Source organism: Cornus florida, unplaced genomic scaffold (assembly GCF_030987335.1).
Source record: "Cornus florida cultivar Cherokee Brave unplaced genomic scaffold, ASM3098733v1 CherokeeBrave_3.0.0_Hap2_Chr10, whole genome shotgun sequence".
NCBI classification, from domain to species: Eukaryota; Viridiplantae; Streptophyta; class Magnoliopsida; order Cornales; family Cornaceae; genus Cornus; species Cornus florida.
The window spans coordinates 104,408,911-104,430,276 of NW_026775580.1; the positions used below are offsets into that span (position 1 = coordinate 104,408,911).

At 39.3% G+C, this 21,366-nt stretch overlaps 1 protein-coding gene across 1 annotated transcript; it reads left to right on the forward strand.

Annotated features, from left to right (window-relative positions):
• The first annotated feature begins 8,413 nt into the window (after positions 1-8,413).
• Positions 8,414-9,801, forward strand: LOC132278313 ((+)-neomenthol dehydrogenase-like). Its single transcript, XM_059780109.1, has 2 exons — positions 8,414-8,482; positions 9,448-9,801. Exons 1-2 carry the CDS (start codon positions 8,414-8,416, stop codon positions 9,799-9,801), a joined length of 423 nt encoding a protein of 140 aa, XP_059636092.1.
• Positions 9,802-21,366: the final 11,565 nt, after the last annotated feature.

Here is a 21,366-nt window from a genome sequence, read left to right on the forward strand (position 1 = left end):
ATCATCAAGTCAATTCCTCGACCACATAGTGAATAAAAGAGGGATAGAGGTAAGTCCGGCTCAGGCTAAAGCCCTCATCCAGAATCAGGAACCAAAAAATCGCAAGGAGGTGCAGGTACTTACTGGTCGGATCGCAGCACTCAGCCGGTTTATATCCCGATTGTCAAATAAGTGCAAACCATTCTTCGATGCTATACGATCCAAGAATAAAGATATATGGGGACCTCAGCAATAGGAGGCCCTCAGTCGGTTGAAAGGTTACATGGCTGAACCACCCATTCTATCTGCTCCAAAACCCGGGGAGATTCTTATTATATACTTGGCGATTTCTAATACATCGACAAGTGCAGCATTGATTAGAAACGAAGGAAAGAGGCAATATCCAATCTTCTATACAAGTAAGACCATGACAGATGCGCAGACGCGATATAGTAAAGCAGAAAAAGTTATCTTAGCTTTGATCTACGCCAAGAGGAAGCTTCGGCATTATTTTGAATCTCATAGCATTGTGGTACTTACCAACTATCCTATACGGGGCATACTCTCTAAGCCTGATTTATCTGGGAGAATTACCAAGTGGGCTATCGAGCTTAGTTCATTCGACATAACTTATGAGCCAAAGGTGTCGCATAAAGGACAAGCTGTAGCGGATTTCCTTCTCGAGTCTGAAGATACTCCCGAAGAGCCAGCACACCCAGAACTACAGTGGGAACTTCGAGTCGATGGTTCCTCAAATCAAGCAAGTGCAGGAATAGGCGTTATAATGTCAACTCCCGAAGGCACCAAGCTGCAGCAATCTATCTGTTTGAAGTTCCCAGCTACGAACAATGAGGCCGAGTATGAGGCATTACTTGCTGGTTTTTGGTTGGCTAGCAGTCTCTAGGTACCTCATGTTGAGAATGCCGAAGCAGACCAATTGGCCACATCAGCGTCATCTTCAAATGAGGATCTGATTCGGATCGTGCCGATTGACGTTCTGGACGAGCCCAGCATTAATCCTCCGCAGGAAGTAATGGTAGTTCCAGTTATTCCTCGAGAACCATGCTAGATTGATCAATTGGAAGCTTCACTCAAGCATGGGGTTCTTCCAGACCAGAAGTCCGAAGTACGGAAGCTCAGTATCACCGCAGCTAAATATACCATCATTAACAATCAGTTATACCGAAAGTCATTTTCAAGTCCTTACCTGAAATGTTTAAGCCCTACTGAGGCTCTTGTGGTGTTGAGACAAATTCATGACGGAGATTGTGGTAACCATTCCGGGGGCAAATCCCTCGCACATAAAGTCCTGACTCAAGGTTACTTCTGGCCGTACCTGTCCCGGAATGCAGAAGAGTATACACGAATTTGTGACAAATGTCAACGTCACGACCCTATGAAGCATCAGCCTGCCGAAGATTTGCACGCAAGGGCAAATCCATGGCCATTTGCACAATGGGGGATTGATATGGTGGGCCCGTTACCCAAAACTGTGGAGCAAAAGGAGTACGTGCTACTGGCTACAGATTATTTCACTAAATGGGTAGAAGCCGAGGCCTACTCAAGTGTGACCCATGAGCAGGTAAAAAGTTTTCTTTGGAACACATCATTTGCCGGTTTGGGATCCCAAAAGTCATTATGATGGACAATGGTAAAAACCTCGATAATAGAAGTACAAGAAATTTTTTTGCTGAGCATGGAATTGTACAAAAGTTAGCTGCGGTTAGTCATCCACAAGGGAATGGACAGGCTGAAATAACTAATCGGACAATTTTCAGTTGTTTAAAGAAGAAATTGGAGAAACTCAAAATGTAATGGTACGAGAATCTCCCTCGGGTGCTTTGGGCGTACCGAACCACACCGTGGCGGCCTACGGGAGAGAGTCTCTTTGCCATGGCTTATGGATCTGAAGCTGTGATCCCAACCGAAGCGGCAGTTCTGACCCTTCAGACATTCTTATTGCTTGAAGGAAACAATAGTCGGCAGCTCAAACATAGTCTTGATCTCCTGGACGAAAAAAGGGATGCTGCAGTAATTAGACCTGTTTCATATCTGTAACAGTTGCACAACAGTTATAACAAACGCGTCAGATTCAGGACCTTTGTGGTAGGCGACTGGGTTTTGAAGTAAGAAACAGCTCATGTAAAGAAACTGGAACCTAATTGTATCGGACCCTACAGGGTTACCGAAGTTGTGGGAAAAAGAGTATATCGTCTGCCCGAAGCTGACGAACGTCCCATTGCGCGTCCTTGGAACGCAATACACCTTAAAAGGTATTTCCATTAGATAAGTTTGTCAATTTTGCTACAAATTCTTCACAAATAAGGCTGAGTATGTCCACAGTCAGCCAAACTTTTCTTTATTTTACTTCTATCATATTTATTTCTTTCCATAAAAATTTGGGTCATACTACTCTATGATTTTGCAACTTTTATGCATGCGTCGCATTATGCAATTTTTATGCAAAGTAATGTTAGAAGCAAGCTGTTAAAAAAGCATTCGTCACAATGATTTTTAAGGAATGATTTTTAAGGAAAAAATATATATATATATATGAGTTATGGCCTATGTTTAAAACTTTCTATCCCACATCGACAAAAAAGTACGTGCTACATTCTGTTATATATGGGAATATTCAAATAGTTAATTGCAGTGTAAGGAGGGCCCACTGGTATTTAAGGCTGTCAAGCTCAATACCAGAGGCATTCCTTACACCGACCTTTTTGACAAAATTTAGTCTATGTCCCACATCGAATAGAAATAGAAAAGGAATGCGATTAATATATACGTAGTCCACTACATTTGGTTGCCAAGAAAGGAGTATCAATAGAGGAGAAAAGTCTCCAAAGTCAACAAATAGGAAACTTCACAGCCACTGTTACTCGCTTTCTTGGCCTATTATCATTTTTGAATCCTCGACCTCATGATAAGTTGTTTGAGAAAAAATATATAAACAAACCTCCCCTCAGGCTCAGCGCCGGAGAGTAATTCATTCACCTCGGACCCTAAGTGTTCGGCTCGGCAAATCAACCTCCCCTCAGGCTCAGCGCCGGGGAGTAATTTATTCGCCTCGGACCCTAAGTGTTCGGCTCGGCCTCGGACCCTAAGTGTCCGGCTCGGCAAACCAATCTCCCCTCAGGCTCAGCGCCGAGGAGTAATTCATTCGCCTCGGACCTTAAGTGTCCGGCTCAGCAAACCAACCTCCCCTCAGGCTCAGCGCCGGGGAGTAATTCATTCGCCTCGGACCCTAAGTGTCCGGCTTGGCAAACCAACCTCCCCTCAGGCTCAGCGCCGGGGAATAAGTTATTCGCCTCGAACCCTAAGTATCCGGCTCGGCAAACCTAACTCTTATGCTCATATTCACTGATTCTAAGTTCGGTAATATAAGCCACGAGATTGTCCCACATTGAAAAACTACAAGAAGAGACAAGTATAAATATACTTGCTTCACACAAATCCGTTTCAAGAAGGGTTCTCTTAACGGTTAAATCACCAAAGGAAAAAACAATCCTCTATTATCAAATAAACCATTAGAGGAGATTTATTCTTCACATCTTATTTATTTTGCTTCGGAATGGAACAGATAAGGAACTCTCAGGCAGGGTACTTTCCTTAGAAATAATCTCATCTGATAAAGTGTGTACAATATTAAAAGCATACAAGCATACTCAGTCGAAGCAAAATAAAAATGACACAGCTTAAAGAAACATGGATATATCATTCATTCCCAATGTTGTTTCAAAAAAAAAAATTATTATTACTCGATCCTACTTCCTCTTTGGATCAAATGGGGTAGATTCAAAAGCATCTACCATAGCTGGACTTGCAGGTGGAGGATTTGATGGGCCAGTTGCAAGAGTAGAGACACTTGGAACTGAAGGGACCTCAGGATGAGCTTTCACCATCTTAGCAAAAAGAACTTCAGCTTCCTAAGCTTTTGGACCCTCATCATAGGGAACGACACTCCCATTTGGGCATCAAAAGCCTCGGGATCTTTTGTCTTTTCCCCTGAACCCTGATTGAAGCCGGACCTGAATGCCTTGGCGCTAGATAAGCGCACCAGACTGGTGTAACAACCCTGCATCTGCCTCCCTGCAATGATGCAGGTGCTAAGAGCATCATTCAAACGCTGGACTTCAACCTCCGGTGACTCAACTTTGGCATCAGAGGCAGCCAAACGCTTCTTGTAAACATCCCGAGCCCCGTATGCAATTTGTGCATTGGCAATGGCATGGGATGCCTTCTTCTCAGAATTACTGAGGTCCTTCTCCAGCTTCTTAAGGGAAAGAGACTGGGCCTCAGTAGTAGCACAGAGGGCCATAGTATGATACAAGCCCTGCATTATGAGATAATAACAATGTAAGAAAATATGTAAGGCAATTATGACATTGGAAATGAAAGACGGGGCAAACCTCTATGGCTCGAACGGGGGCAGATGGGAGTAGCTGTTCCAGCCCCATTCTGCCGATAATTTCTTCATCCTTGGGGAGCCACATTTGTAATATCCCTAATTTTAAAAGGATAGTCTCGGTATTTATTTATTTATTTTTATTATATTTTTTTTAATTGTTTAATTGATTATTTGACTAATTGTTTATGTGTTTAATTGAATTAAGTGTTACTTGATTAATTGGCTACTTATCTATGTGTTATTTGTATTTTGTCTAGGTGTTATTTGTATTATTTGTTTAATTAGATTGTGTGCTTAAATGATGTATTTGATTAATGTTAATTAATTGTAAATTAAATGTTTTCATTTCTTTTATTATTTTATTTTATTTTTCTTTTATGGTTATGGTTAGTGGTAATTGGCCAACCAATTGGATCCCATGGACTGCTTGGATAGGAGGATGGATGAGTATGGATAATTATCCATGGATAGTTGTATATGTATATATATAGATATATATGTATATACATATATATAAAAAGGAAAGTAATTTATTAATATTATAGTAACTTTAGTATTAATAAATAATCTGATGTATATATTTTATATATTTATATAATAAGGATATACATATATTTTATACGTAACATGTTTTAAGTTACCTTTTTAATATTATGGTAACTTTAGTATAAATAAATAATCTGATGTATATATTTTATTTATTTAATGAGAATACAGATAGATTATATACTTAACATGTTTTAAGTTACCTTTTAATATTATGGTAACTTTAGTATTACTAAATAATCTAATGTATATATTTTATTTAATTAATAAGGATATACATAGATTATATACGTAACATATTTTAAGTTACCTTTTTAATATTTTCATTTTTATTTTTTTTTATTAAGTTGACTTGGATTGGGAAAAGGAATAGGGTTATTATTTAGCCTATAAATACACAACTATAGGTTGAAAAAGGAGTGAAAATATATCACGTAATATATTCTAGAGAGAGAGTTAGAGAGAGAAGGAGAAAGAGGGAGGAAGGAGGAGAAAACCCTTTAGAGAGAAGATCAAGGAAGAAGAAGTTTAACTTTCAATCCGAAAGTTTAAGGCAAGTTCTTCTTCTATCTCTTTCCCTTTGATTCGTGTTTCTGTACATGCCTAGAAAATTCCAGGATTTATTAAACACATAAAATTAAATAATTATGCATGTTTAATTGGGTTAGAACATAGGTTTTATGAAATTGGTTCATATCTGTTCTTGTGTTATGAATTGATAAAATGCATGATTTTGATTTGATTTCTTATGTGAATTTTTACATGTTTAAATTATGTATTTTTCATATCTGTGGAATGATGGAACGTAGAAACATGCCTAAGATTCCTGAACATTAAATAGGGACTATGTTTGGGTTTTAATAAATTTAAATAGACCCAATCATAATGATACTTACTATTTGAATGTTTTAAACAAACGAATGGATTTAATCTTTTAAAATATTTTAGCAATTGAGATTAAATGTGTAGGATGAATTGGATATGGAGAATCCTTATTTAACGGTATAATAAAATATCATCATGTATAAGATTCAGTTTGTGTAGGACATATGATATAGGAAGTTTAAAGAAATAATAAGTCATTCCTATTATGTGATAACTTGATATCATATTTATCATAGTTATTTATGGAATGTTTGATGTATTTCCTTAATTGTTACATCAATTGTTGGATTGTGTGATTTAATGCACCGGTATGGGACGGTGGCATTCTAGGGATGGATTAACTTATTAGTTAAGTCCTACCTATTTTATATAAGGGAATGGATTAACTAAAATATTAAGTCCTACTTATATTTAAGTCAGGTCAGCTGAACAAGTTGAATGACTTATGGATGATTAATTTATTATATAAGGGAATGGATTAACTAAAATGTTAAGTCCTACTTATATTCAAGTCAGGTCAGCTGAACAAGTTGAATGACTTATGGAGGATTAATTTATACTGGATAGGATGGTTACTAGATTTTATATATATAAGTATGGTGCCATGATATGAGCTTGAGTCTCAGGATCAATGGTTAGGGCGCGTATATCGCCAGGGATGTGTAGCTAAATATAGTGTAGTTGTGTACCCTGGTAGGTCTAGGTACTCATGCCCACTATACGTGCGTTTTGCATGTTGCCTACTATTCAGGTTGAGACAACCCTATAGTCTAGTGAGGTTCCTTTAGTGTGTATATATATATATATACGGACTACTAGTTACTGTTGGATTGACTAGGATGTATACGTGTATCGGATCTCTGCTTGGACTGTAGTAGAGTAGAACTTGTTTGTGGGCCTGACCCACCATTATTTTTCAGGTGTTCGTCACGAGTAGAGGTTGTTCGTGCTGAGCGGGGATCAGTCTACTTCATTCTTCCGATGCTACATAGGAGTTCCTTTATGATTCAGTTTCCTGTTTTAGATTACGGTCATTTGTTTAGTTTGGATTTTCTAGGGGTCCACACAGTATGGATTCTCGAGTTGTATTTTGGAGGATCAGTTGTATCAGAAGAGTTTATTAATTAATGGAAGTATATTATGAGGTTTATTATCAGATTATCATTTTAGTTTCTTGTCAGCATTTTATTTATTCTTCTTTATTCTTTTGTACTCTGTGTTCGTTTATTATCAATTTGTTTTGATATCCTCGGGTATTCGGGCGTAGGCCTGGCCAACCCGCATTCGAAAATTCGGGGGTATCACAACATTCCCCGAGCAATGGCTAGTGCAGCAGATGGGTCAGTGATCATAGAATCACCAATATAGAGGATGGACTTGTCAGCCCTCGAGAAGAAAGGAGTCCAAGGTGCTCCATCCTCGGCAAGGACGTAAGCGTTGACTTTATCCTCAGGGTTAACTTCTTCGGTTTTCTTCTCTTTGCTTTTTGGGTTGGAAGCACCCTTGGTTTTCACGGTTGAAGAGGAGTTCAGCCTCGCCCTTTTGTTCAAAGGGACTTCGTCAATCTCCTTTTCCTGTTCATTTGTGCGCAGTATAGTCAACGGAGCATTCTTTGCAGCTTTCCTCTTCAAGGCTTCAGCCCTCTGTTTTTCTTCCTCAGTCATGGGGAAGCTGTCCAAAGATAGAAGTGAGAGGTCTATGAGATCAGCGGCTACAGTTCTGGAAGCAACTGCTTTAAGACTCGCAGAAGTGAGTAAGCTCTCAATCGAGGGAGGGTTGTTCCAGACCCATTTTTCCAGGAAGGAAAGCCTCTTCTTAGCAGCCGAAGAAGGAAATGTTGCTGAAAAAACACCAAGAAACTCATAAATATATCGAAATAGTAAGACTCGACATGGGAAACAGCCCGAGCACTCTTCATGAAGAAAAAGGGGATATTCTATACCTAATTTTCCGAACTTGCGAGGGATTGGGAGTTTGCTCGATTGGGGCACGGCCCATTTCCCTTTAACAACTATCATCCTCTCTTTCCACTTCTTCTCAGAAGTAGGAAGGTCTGTGCATATCCTTTGGTGCAAGGGGGAGGTGAAAAAGAAACGACAAGGTTCGGTTCCATGCTTAGAAATAGAATAAGTAATCAGCAAGTCAGCCAGAGTCAGGTCAAGACTCTCCTACCACCGGCGAATGAGGAGTGCTGAGATTACTCGAAGGAAGTTAGGGTTTACTTGCAAGGGTGCAATCCCCAATTTGTTGAAGACTAAATGATAGAAGGGATGAAGGGGGAACCCAAGAGCGTTGAGATACCCCACAGAGAGGAGCAACTCGTCTTCTCCGACGCCCTCGTCGGTACAAAAATCAGTGCCTCTGGGGTACTCTGTGATTTCTATCCCCTCGGGAATCTCAAATTCTTCCATTACGGATTCAATGAAGAACGGAATGCGACGAATAAATAGAATTGCACTCCTCTCTTCCTTAGTGAGGATATTGTCCGACCCGGAGATGGATGTTTTAGCCTGGATCGAAGAAACACCTGGCTGATTAGCCGAGTCACTTACAGGTTTAGGAAAGTTCGAAACCCTAGGTGGGGGAACCCTAATGAGATTAGGGGAAAACGAGGGAGTGGACTCAGAATCTATGATATCTATACGTTCAGGAGTAGTTGAAGTACTCATAATGCAAGATCGAAGAGAAAAAGATGGAGAACTAACCTGATAAGACGACGGAGTGAAGAATGCAAGAAACGTAGTGAGAGCAAGAGTAATCCTTATAGAATCTCTTAAGGCAGAATGGTAATGGGCAATCTTCGAAACGTCTTTTGGTAAAAAAGACAACCGTGCAACTTCAATTCCCTTTTTAATAGGAGCCGCAATCCAATTAAAGAGAGAATTGGGGGCAAAGTGTGGAGGGAAAAATCTCCCTCCAATAAGAGCAATCCACATCATCATAAATATAACTTTATCTCCAATAAAGGTCAAAGTCCATTTCGTCAGAAGCCCAAGTTGAGTTGGTCATTAGCCCAAAACTACCGACAGGCTTTACTAAAGCTCGAATCAAAACACCAGCAGTCATGTGTACCAAGTTAGATGCGGCCCAAATCCATTTAAAGAAGGAACCGGTCCTACAAGGAAAAGGATTCATCAAAGGAATAAGTTTTGTGTAAGGAAAATCCGGAAAGGGAAGAATTATAAAGAGGAAAGAATTCTATTTGTAAATAAATTGATATATGGAAAGAATTAAAGGACAAGCAACGCAAGTCCTACCATAATTCTTCTAACTTTTGTATATAAATAGAGGCCCAGACCTCCAATGAAAAGATCAAGCAATTCTACGCTTCTCTATACAGTGTTCTTATTTATTCTTATTGTTTTTGAGTGAGTTGTTTTATTTTTCTCAATTGTTATTGGTTGAGCGAAATTTTGAACCTACACTCTCCATCCTTGTCAAGTCAGTAGAAGCAAACCACATTGCAGCTACTTATTTTGATGTCATCGTACTAAACCGGCCTGCTTAAAGAAGTACAAATTAATGGCTTTGGTGTTGGGACACTGCCAATGAGTCAAAACATGTTCTAAATTCCAAATGTCGCTAGTGTTTTTTTTTTTTTTTTTTTCCGCTTTATGTTGTCTCAGAATATCTCCAATGAATGGGCTAAAGGAGTGTTAAGTGATGTTGAAAACCTGATAGAAGAGAGAGTTGATGAGGTACTAAATATGTTCTTGAAAGATTTCAAAGAGTCGATAGAAACCAAAGGTTGGCCTGCTTTCCTAAGTGCTGGTAAAATATCAAAGGCAGCCTTGAACGCCTACACGAGAATTCTGGCCAAGAAGTACCCTACATTTTGCATCAACTGCGTCTGCCCTGGCTTCGTGAAGACAGATATAAATTGCAATACCGGCATATTGACAGTAGAAGAAGGTGCTGAAATTCCTGTGAAGCTATCCCTCTTGCCTCATGGTGGACCTTCTGGTTGCATCTTTGTTTAGAAGGAAGTTTCATCTTTTGAATGAGAAATATTGTTAGATCCAACATTCAATAGTTTGAGACAAAAAAAAAATGATACCAGTTTATATTGCAATTTATAAATAGAACTGGGAAGATCAATTTATGTTTTCATGTACGTGTCACTTCAGAATTTGAAAGATCAGTTTATGTTTTCATGTCACTTCCTTTAAATGGTTATAAATAGAACTGGGAAGATCAGTTTATGTTTTCATGTACGTGTCACTTCCTTTACATGGTTGCAAATAGAACTAGAACCCTCAGTGGAAGTGATTTTGTTTTTGATATGCAATGAATATATTTTTGTTGGGAGAGATGACAATAAACAAACACAGCGGAATAATTCTTCTCCCTATATGCAAGCAAATATAGTATATCTCTAGTTTTATATGTGCTGAAAATAATAGAGAAACAATCAATCACACAAAGCCACAAGAACACAAGCAATTTTTTAAGTGGAAAACTTCCCCAGTGTGAGGAAGAAAAACCACGGGACCTAGTCCAGTTAAAAACTCCACTATCAACCAAATAATGGGTACACAAAGTCTTTTCTAGTCGCAATTAGAGGCTACAAAACATCTCATCAAAGATAGCAACAATCTTGGCAAAAAATAAAGAGAATTGGAGAGAAAAATACCAAAACCTGGTTACTGTTCATAGGCATGAATCACTGTTCCCAAACTCAAAATCCAATCTTCACCATTCAGATTTTAACTCATTAAGTCATAAACCTCTCCTCCAAATTTCAGCTCGATCGGACCACAGACGAAGCGGGATCGGACGTTTGATGAAATCTGGGCAGAATAGAAAAACCTGCGTTGTTCTACCAAAACCCGGTTACTATTCACGAGCACGAATCACTGTTCCCGAGCTCAAAATCTAATCTTCACCGTTCAGATTGTGCATTACTGAGTCGTGAACCTCTCCTCCAAATTTCAGCTTGATCGGACCACGGACAAAGTGGGAAAGGACGTTTAATCAAACCTGGGCAGAATAGAAAAACCTGCGTTTTTCTTCTCTTTGTTCTTTCACTTGCGGCTAACCTCTCTCTCTTTTTATACTAACTTCCTTAGGGTTTTCTTTTCCCTAAAGGCTGGGCTTTGGGCTTTTAAAAACCCACTTGGGCTTTCCTCCATATAGAAGGAAATAAACCCAACAAATCTCCCCCTTTCCGACTATGTGAAGGGAATCGCCATCCCGGCGATTGAACAACAAACTTCAAGCTTGTCTCTTTATAATGTCTTTGTCAACATATCAGAGCCATTATCATCAGTGTGAACCTTCTCAAGTGCAAGTAACTTATTGTTTAACGCATCTCTGATCCAATGGTATCGTACATTAATGTGCTTAGATCTTGCATGGAAACTGGAATTCTTAGCAAGATGAATAGCACTCTGGCTATCACAAAACAACACATACCTCTGTTGCTTGAAACCAAGTTCTCTCAAGAACTTCTTTGCCCATAGGAACTCTTTAGTCGCTTCCGTTACTGCAATAAACTCTGCCTCTGTGGTAGAAAGAGCAATACACTTCTGAAGTCTCAATTACCAACCTACAACCCCACCTGCAAAAGTGATCAAATAACCCGAAGTAGACCTACGAGTATCCACATCCCCTGCCATATCTGCATCTGTGTAGCCAACTAACAATGGTTGTCCGTTTCCCAAACCAAGTCTTAAACTAGAAGTGCCTCGAAGATATCTCCTGATCCACTTCACTGCATTCCAATGCTCTCTTCCCGGATTTGACAAGAATCGGCTAACTACACCAACTGCATGGGCTATATCTGGTCTCGTGCAAATTGTGATACCCCTCGGATCTGAGACATGGGTTGATCAGGCCCAGGCCCAAACCCGAGGGATGTCAAACAATTAATATGTAACCGAACACAGAATACAAGATAAAATACGAAATAAAAATAATAATAAGCTGAAAGAATCTAGAAATACAATCATTTATAATTAAATACTTAAAACCTGATAACCCAAAACTCCATAAGTTTACAACTTGGGAATCCATCGATTGGACCCCTTATTTAAATTCTCCAAACGATACTGAAATAATAAAAATAAAATCTAAAGCTAACATATAGAAAATTCCTACATAATCGGAGGAGTGAAAAGCTGTATCTGCTCTGCACTTCCAAACTCTAACCCTGGAACTGACGAGCACCTGAAAAATAAAGAAGTGGGTCAGGCCCATATGCAAGTCCTGATCTACTACAATCCAAACAGTAATCCGATACGCAGATACATCCTAGGAAGACTCAACAATATCTAGAGTAGTCCATAGAAGTATATAGTACACACTATAGGACGTTCGCTAATCCAGTAGGTCTGTCTCAGCCTGAATAGAAGGCAACATGCGAATACGTACCTTAAGGTGGGCATGAGTACCTAGACTTACCACGGAACAACACCTATGTCCAGTTATCCATCCTAGGAGATATACGCTCCCTAACCATGGTTATGAGACTCAAGCTCATACCACGGCACCATATAATATATATATAAAGTCCGTACTCCTCCTAATACACAATACCATCCATCTGTGTAGTGGTCTGATATATGTAGAACCAATCCATCCTGAAACTATAGTAGGTCATTCAATTCACAATTGATATGACACATGTAGGTGATGGACTTAACCTTTATGATTAATCCATACCTTAATCCAAATTTAGGTAGGCTTAGTGTCTGAACTAATTCGTACCTAGTATGACACCGTCCCATACCGATGCATACCATCCTCCAGTTTACATAGTTAATAACACAGTATATCTATTTATTAACCACATCCCAGAATAAGCATAAATATAGTTTAACATGTATACAACCAATTTATGCCTCCAATATAACATTTAGATATCCCATTGCAGTTCTTTATAAAAATAAAAGACTGTACACTTAGCTCATCCAGTTAACGTAGTTTGACGAAAACAGTATCAGATACTAACCAACCATACTCCAAAATTTGCATAAATATAGTTTACATGTGTATAACCAAATTGTGCCTCCAACAACAATTTTAGAATCCCAGTTCCAATCCTTTAAATTGACAAATCAAGATTATACAATTTATTTCTCCATATAATACCATAACTGATGCGTTGTGTAACACCCCCACATTTTTCACGCATAAGTTGATCAGGCTTATACACGAAAAACGAGGGATATCAAAAACAATTGGCAATATACAAGCATGGAATACAAAATGACGATAATAAAAGAATTTAGACAGGAAAGGAACACTAAATAATACAACATCCATCCATCCTTTATTTAATACAGTACTTCATTACAACTTGGAAATCCTATGTCAAGGATCCCTAAATATAACCCTGAGAGTTCAACGTCAAAAGTAAATAAAAACTGAAACTGAAGTAATACATAAAACTTCTACCCTGAACTGGATCGTAAGAGTAGATGAGTTCGGATGGTGGTCCCTCACTGCTAACCTCAACCTTGGAATGGGTACTGACCGTATCCTGAAATAACAACAATGGTGGGTCAACCCCACGAGCAAGTCCTCTCTACTATGACCCAGATCAGAGAATCAAATAAATTAATCATTTATATCCGGATGAGTACTATATCTGTATACATCCTAAGGGAACTATCCAATGTATAACATGACCTCAACCAGAATAGACGGTGATCACTTAGACTCACACTAGGTGGTTAAGTGTCGCCTTTCCCTACCCGGGAAATCAGCTATTATACATGGTGCATGGTACTGACAACACAGACTATAACGAACTACACAGTGATAACACCTCTCAAAGCACTGATGAATATACTGAGCATATAAATTAGGCAACACATGCCAATAATATTAAACCACATACCCCGACAGCCACACATCTGTCTATGGCAACGAATGCATAAGGTATAAATGAGTCTCAACTTATTAGTCAGCTCACATGGTTCTATATGGCAACACATCCATATAATATAAATGCGACATAATTTATTTAGCAGTCCATTTACCTCCTGAAATGCACACAGCATAGTAATAATGATTTGTATATCATTAACAACATAAATAATCCCGTAATGTATAATGGACAATTTATAAAACCAGGTAATCATTTAATTGAACATTAACCATTAATACCATTTAATAAAATAATGACACAATTAATATTTAACAATGTCATTAAATTAATTACATCTGTTTAATAGCGACCCGTACTGAAAATGATACAATTAATATTTAGAAATAGTAATCGGACATAATAATAATTAACGGGTAGTACAATAATAATTTAATGTCCCGCTAATCCCGAAAATACCAACCCGAGGCCCAAAAATGCAAGTCGAAGACTCTGAAAATTACAAATCAGTCCTTAGGGGTATTCTGGACTTTTCCAGCAGTTACAGAGACCCCACACGCGCCCTCACGCGCCTCCCAGAGCTTCCTACACGCGCCGCCACTTTCCTCACACGCGCACACGCTTACACGCGCCTCCACGCGCGTCTGGCATCAGCCACTCGCGCGCACGCGCTCCCACGCGCGCGTTGAAGGCTCCTACAGACGTGGCGGATCCTGATTCGTTAGTTGCATGGGCTTTGCTGCAGGCGCGCTACACCGGATCCATTTATCACCTTACACCTAATCCAACGGTTATTGATCCGGGTGTATCGCGCTAACATGGACCGCGATGCACCGGATCAATATAACACTCCCAAGGGCCAGGATGTGCGCGCACACCAACCTGCAGTACGCCGCAACACACCGGATCACTCCGGTCATCTCCCCCATTGCCGGCGACCGGAAAACTCGCCGGAGGGTCGCCGGAAAATACAGAAAAATTCCGAAAATTACCCAAAAATTCTAAAAAAAAATTCTAAAACCTTAAATAACAATTTCCTAAGTTTCAAATAATTACCTAGGCTAATAATAAATTATTTAACCCTTAAATAATTAATATCTCATTATTTTAATAAATTAAATAATTAATTTCTCATTGTCCTAGCATGGTTTCTAACCTCAAAAAAATAGCCGAATAAATGTAATGAATAATTTATGGACTTAAAGGGGAAAAGTAGATAATAACTTGCCTTTTTGGATTTAAAATAAATCCGCCGGTTGCGCGTAATCGGGTAAATTCCCTACACCGGTCCAGGCTCCTTTCTTTCTCTCTTTTCCTTTCGGTCTTATACAAGAACTCACTTTTATTATTTCCTTCTTCAACTTATGTGAATCCTCAACTAAAGGGCTAACTTCTATATATAAATAACTTATATAATTTAAATATTACAAATATCTATTTTTGCATTTAATTAACCACATTCCCAACCATAAGGCTTTAAGGCTAGTAAGCCAAGTCAAGTAAGATGTCCTAAGGTAAATCCTATCCTAAGATTTAATTTCTTCATCATTACATTGATTTAATACTATTATTATTTTTATTATTAATAAACTATTATAATTATTATTATTATAAATATTATTATTATATTATTATTATTATTATTAAATACAAGTTAAATACTTTAATTAAATAATACTAATTAATCTAAAACATAACCAATAAAATGTCTAAACTAATCATTATAATATATAGAACAAAAAAATCAATATTACATGTACAAATAAATAAAATTAATTAAATAATTTAACATATATAATTAAAAGGTGAATAAATCTACACATTAAAGAATTAACCTAACACAAAATTAATTTAAATAAACTCTTTAAATTTACGGGGTATTACATTCTCCCCCCCTAATAAAGGAATTTCGTCCCCGAAATTCACTACATACCTGTATTAAAAAGCTCTGGATACTTGGCACGGATAATATCTTCCCGTTCCCAAGTAGACTCTGCAGCACTATGATGACTCCACTATACACGTACTAATGGAATAGTCTTCGTGCGCAGTATCTGATTCCTACGATCGAGAATACAGTAAGGTTGTTCCAAATAGGTTGCATCGGGTTGCAACTCAATTTCACCCACATCAATGTGTTGATATTGATCTTCTTCCCGTAGAAATTTTCGCAGCATAGATACATGAAAAACATTATGTACCCTATGAAGATTATCTGGTAGAGCCAGACGATAAGCTACTGCCCCAATCCGATCTGTAATCATAAAAGGACCCACAAAACGAGGCGATAACTTACCCTTTGACCCAAACCGCATTACTCCCTTCATGGGAGAAACCTTAAGCAAAACCTGATCACCAACCTTAAACTCCAAAACACGAGTTCGACGGTCAGTATAACTTTTCTGTCTGCTTTGAGCTGTACGCATCCGATCCCTAATGATAGCGATCTTTTCTGACGTGTCCTTAATAAATTCAGGACCCAGAAAGCTGTTCTCACCAACTCCAAGCCAATAGACAGGAGACCTACACGGTCTACCGTACAAAGCCTCAAATGATGCCATATCAATAGTTTTCTGATAACTATTGTTATAAGCAAACTCTGAAAGCGACAAATATTCCTCCCAATTACCCTTAAAATCAAGAACACATGCCCGCAACATGTCTTCTAAAATCTGATTAACTCGCTCAATCTGTCCATCTGTTTGAGGATGATAAGCAGTGCTAAGATAAAGTTCGGTACCTAAAGCCTGCTGAAAGCTCCTCCAAAATCCTGATACAAACTTCGGATCTCTATCTGATACGATGGACAATGGTACGCCATGAAGTTTCACCATTTCTGCAATATAAAGCTTAGCATACTGTTCTGACGTAAAGTTTGAACGGACAGGCAGAAAATGAGCGGACTTGGTCAATCTATCAACAATGACCCAAATAGAGTTGTGATTATGCTGTGAAGTAGGTAATCCCTCTATGAAGTCCATGGAAATACTCTCCCATTTCCACTCTGGTATGGGAAGTGGCTGTAACGATCCTGGCGGTCTCTGATAATCAATCTTAATCATCTGACAGGTGCTACATTTAGAGACAAAGATAGCTATATCTCTTTTCATGCCGGCCCACCAAAACTGGCGTTTCATGTCCTGATACATCTTGTCTCCCCCTGGATGTACAGAGAACTGAGAAGTGTGTGTCTCTCTCATCACAACATTTCTCAAATTGTCAGCTGAAGGCACAATTAAACGTCCCTTGTACCTCAATCATCCATCAGTCCCTATAGAATAAAAAGGAACATCTCCGGAGGCTAACTCCGAAACCCGATCAATACACTGTTGATCTGAGAGTTGCGCTTGAATGACCTGATGAATGATAGAAGGAGTTACTACCACACATGCTATAAAAGCGTCTGCTAACTCATCAACAGTCTTCAAAGTATCCCACTCTGTTGCAAACAAAGCCGAAAGGCTGACATAGGGTCGGCGGCTGAGTGCGTCTGCTACAACATTCGCTTTCCCTGGATGATACTGAATAGAGAAATGATAGTCTTTCACGAACTCCAACCATCTACGCTGTCTCATATTCAGTTCCCTCTGTGTGAACAAATACTGTAGACTTTTATGATCGCTAAACAATCGAAAAGTCTCCCCCAAAAGATAATGTCTCCAAATACGCAAGGCAAAAACCACTGCTGCGAGCTCTAGATCGTGAGTCGTGCAATTAAGCTCATGAGGCTTAAGCTTCCTAGACCCATAAGAAACTGGTCGCTCTTCTTACATCAACACACAACCCAAACCCTTCAGAGAAGTGTCGGTAAATACTAAATACTCGATTCCACTTTGAGGTGTGGCTAAGACAGGTGCAGAAATTAACTTACTCTTCAATTCAGCAAAAGCAGTCTGACAAGAATCATCCCATACAAATGGTACATTCTTCTTAGTCAGATGAGTAAGTAGACCCGCAATTTTGGAAAATCCCTGGATGAACCTGCGATAATACCCCGCCAATCCCAGAAAACTGCGAAATTTGACCTCTTTCTGCCAAAATTCACACTTCTCAAACTTCGCAAACAACTGATGTTCTCGAAGTGTCTGCAATACTGTGCGTAAATGTCTAACATGGTCCTTCTCCGACTTAGAGTAAACCAAAATATCATCAATGAAAACAATGACAAACTGATCTAAGTATTCTCTGAATACTCTATTCATCAAGTCCATAAAGACAGCTGGAGCGTTCGTTAAACCGAAGGGCATAACACGAAACTCATAAGATCCGTACCTTGTGAGAAATGCTGTCTTTGGAACATCTTGTTTTCTGACTCGTAGTTGATGATAACCAGACCTCAAATCGATCTTTGAGAAGTAAGTAGCTCCCTTCAACTGATCAAACAGGTCATCAATTCTGGGCAACGGGTACTTGTTGCGAATAGTGACCTTGTTCAGTTCTCTGTAATCAATACAAAGACGAAGAGATCCATCCTTCTTCTTTACAAACAGTACTGGTGCTCCCCATGGTGAAGTACTCCTGCGAATAAATCCCTGGCTGAGCAACTGCTGAATTTGATCCTTCAACTCTCGCATCTCCACTGGTGCCATTCTGTACGGCGCCTTAGCAATAGGCGTAGTGCCTAGAGCTAAATCAATGACGAAGTCTATCTCTCGACTCGGTGGCAAGCCTGGAATTTCCTGGAATACATCCTGGAATTCCTGTACTACCGAGATACTGTCCCGAGATACCGCAGCCGCTTCCTGTGAGTCCTCCTCAAGAATGAATAAATAAGTGCTAGGCCCTCTATCAGGTTGTGGTACAACAAGAAGATACATCTCCTGTCCTGGTATAGCAAATACAATAGACTTTTCGTAACAGTTAACCTGAGCATGATACTGAGATAACCAGTCCATCCCGAGTATAACATCATACGAATGCATATCTAACACTAACAAATTTGCAAGAAATCGAAGCCGGCCCATATCTATAAGGATATCACCGCTACGCTCTCGTAAAGTTGCGCCAACTCCCAATGGTGTATAAATATTGAGAGGTTGGTCACATAACTGAGTCGTCATACCAGATAAGATAACAAAAGATCTAGACACAAAAGAATGTGATGCACCAGTGTCAAACAGTATACGAGCAGTTCTACCATGTATAGAAAACATACCCTCAATAGACTGAGGAGCCTGCGCATTATGTGGCATGAAGTTATAAACTCTGTCATGATGCAATTGCTGTGGAGGTTGTCCTGGAGGAAATGGTGGTGCTGGAAGTGCCAAAAAATTCTGAACTTGCCCACGTGGCATCTGTGGGGCCGGTAGAGGTAACGGCTGATTAGGTCTCGGCTGCCCATACTGTCCCTGCTTAGCTTTGGGACACATCTTGGCCGGATGCCCAATCTCTCTACAGTGATAGCAAAGTCCTGTAAAAGGACCTGCCTGCCTTCTCTGTTGATTTCCCGACCACTGTTCCTGTCCGGTCTGAGGTACCCCACCTTGTCTACCCTGATTAGGGACTCCATCCCTCTGCACATCTGGGTTTCCTTTGTTTTTCTTCCAAGGTTGATGTCCTTGAAATCTGCCCCGATCATTGGACTTGGTACCACTGCTGCTTCCTTTCTCCACTGTCTGGTAGTCTCGGTTAGCCCGCTTATCTCCCTTGGACTTCCGGTAATCACTCCTCATCTGGCAGTGCTGTAAAGCGGCATTAACCACTTGGATATAAGTAGTATATGCCGGACTACCTATGATCACCACTTTAATCGGCCATATCAACCCCTTAACAAAGCGGTCTCTCTTCTTCTCTTCCGTATTGACCTCCTCTGGTGCAAATAATGACAAGTTAATGAACTTCTGTTCATACTCAGCCACAGTCATATCCTCCTGTTGCAGATCCAGAAATTCAGTCTTCATCGCTGATCTTACTGACATAGGAAAATACTTGTCATCAAAGCGAGTCTGAAATTCAGCATAAGTCAATCTGGTCCTCTCTTCGACAGTAGTAATAGACTCCCACCACTGCAATGCATTGCCTATCAGCATAAACGTAGCTAGCATCTGTTTCTGCACTTTGGTACAGATTACCATCCGAAGATGACGATCGCTCTCCTGTTTCCACTGATATGCCAACAGGACATCTGTGGACCCTACAAATGTCGGTGAATTCCCCCTGATAAACGAGTGACGAGTTTTGTCCCATGACATTGGCTGCGCCACTGGTTCAGGAACAGGTACTATCGGAGGAGGTTGCTGGTTTCGTAGAGCAGATGCTACTCCTGCTGCTACAGCTCGTGCAATAATATCAGCAACTTGAGGGAAAAATTCCTGATTCTCATTTTGAGTTGGGGAAATACTGCGATGACGTTTCACATTCCTTGTCCCACGCCGAGACATCCTTCTTTTAAATTCAAAAAAATCTAACGTCAGTACATTATCATGGACCGACTAAAAGAATACAAAGAACCATAATACTTAGGCTCTAATTATCAGAATACACAACGCGGAAGTATAGTAATCACAGATCCCTAAGACACTCGAACCTCAAATGCTCCGATACCAACTGTAACACCCCCACATTTTCCACGCATAAGTTGATCAGGCTTATACACGAAAAACGAGGGATATCAAAAACAATTGGCAATATACAAGCATGGAATACAAAATGACGATAATAAAAGAATTTAGACAGGAAAGGAACACTAAATAATACAACATCCATCCATCCTTTATTTAATACAGTACTTCATTACAACTTGGAAATCTTATGTCAAGGATCCCTAAATATAACCCTGAGAGTTCAACGTCAAAAGTAAATAAAAACTGAAACTGAAGTAATACATAAAACTTCTACCCTGAACTGGATCGTAAGAGTAGATGAGTTCGGATGGTGGTCCCTCACTGCTAACCTCAACCTTGGAACGGGTACTGACCGTATCCTGAAATAACAACAATGGTGGGTCAACCCCACGAGCAAGTCCTCTCTACTATGACCCAGATCAGAGAATCAAATAAATTAATCATTTATATCCGGATGAGTACTATATCTGTATACATCCTAAGGGAACTATCCAATGTATAACATGACCTCAACCAGAATAGACGGTGATCACTTAGACTCACACTAGGTGGTTAAGTGTCGCCTTTCCCTACCCGGGAAATCAGCTATTATACATGGTGCATGGTACTGACAACACAGACTATAACGAACTACACAGTGATAACACCTCTCAAAGCACTGATGAATATACTGAGCATATAAATTAGGCAACACATGCCAATAATATTAAACCACATACCCCGACAGCCACACATCTGTCTATGGCAACGAATGCATAAGGTATAAATGAGTCTCAACTTATTAGTCAGCTCACATGGTTCTATATGGCAACACATCCATATAATATAAATGCGACATAATTTATTTAGCAGTCCATTTACCTCCTGAAATGCACACAGCATAGTAATAATGATTTGTATATCATTAACAATATAAATAATCCCGTAATGTATAATGGACAATTTATAAAACCAGGTAATCATTTAATTGAACATTAACCATTAATACCATTTAATAAAATAATGACACAATTAATATTTAACAATGTCATTAAATTAATTACATCTGTTTAATAGCGACCCGTACTGAAAATGATACAATTAATATTTAGAAATAGTAATCGGACATAATAATAATTAACGGGTAGTACAATAATAATTTAATGTCCCGC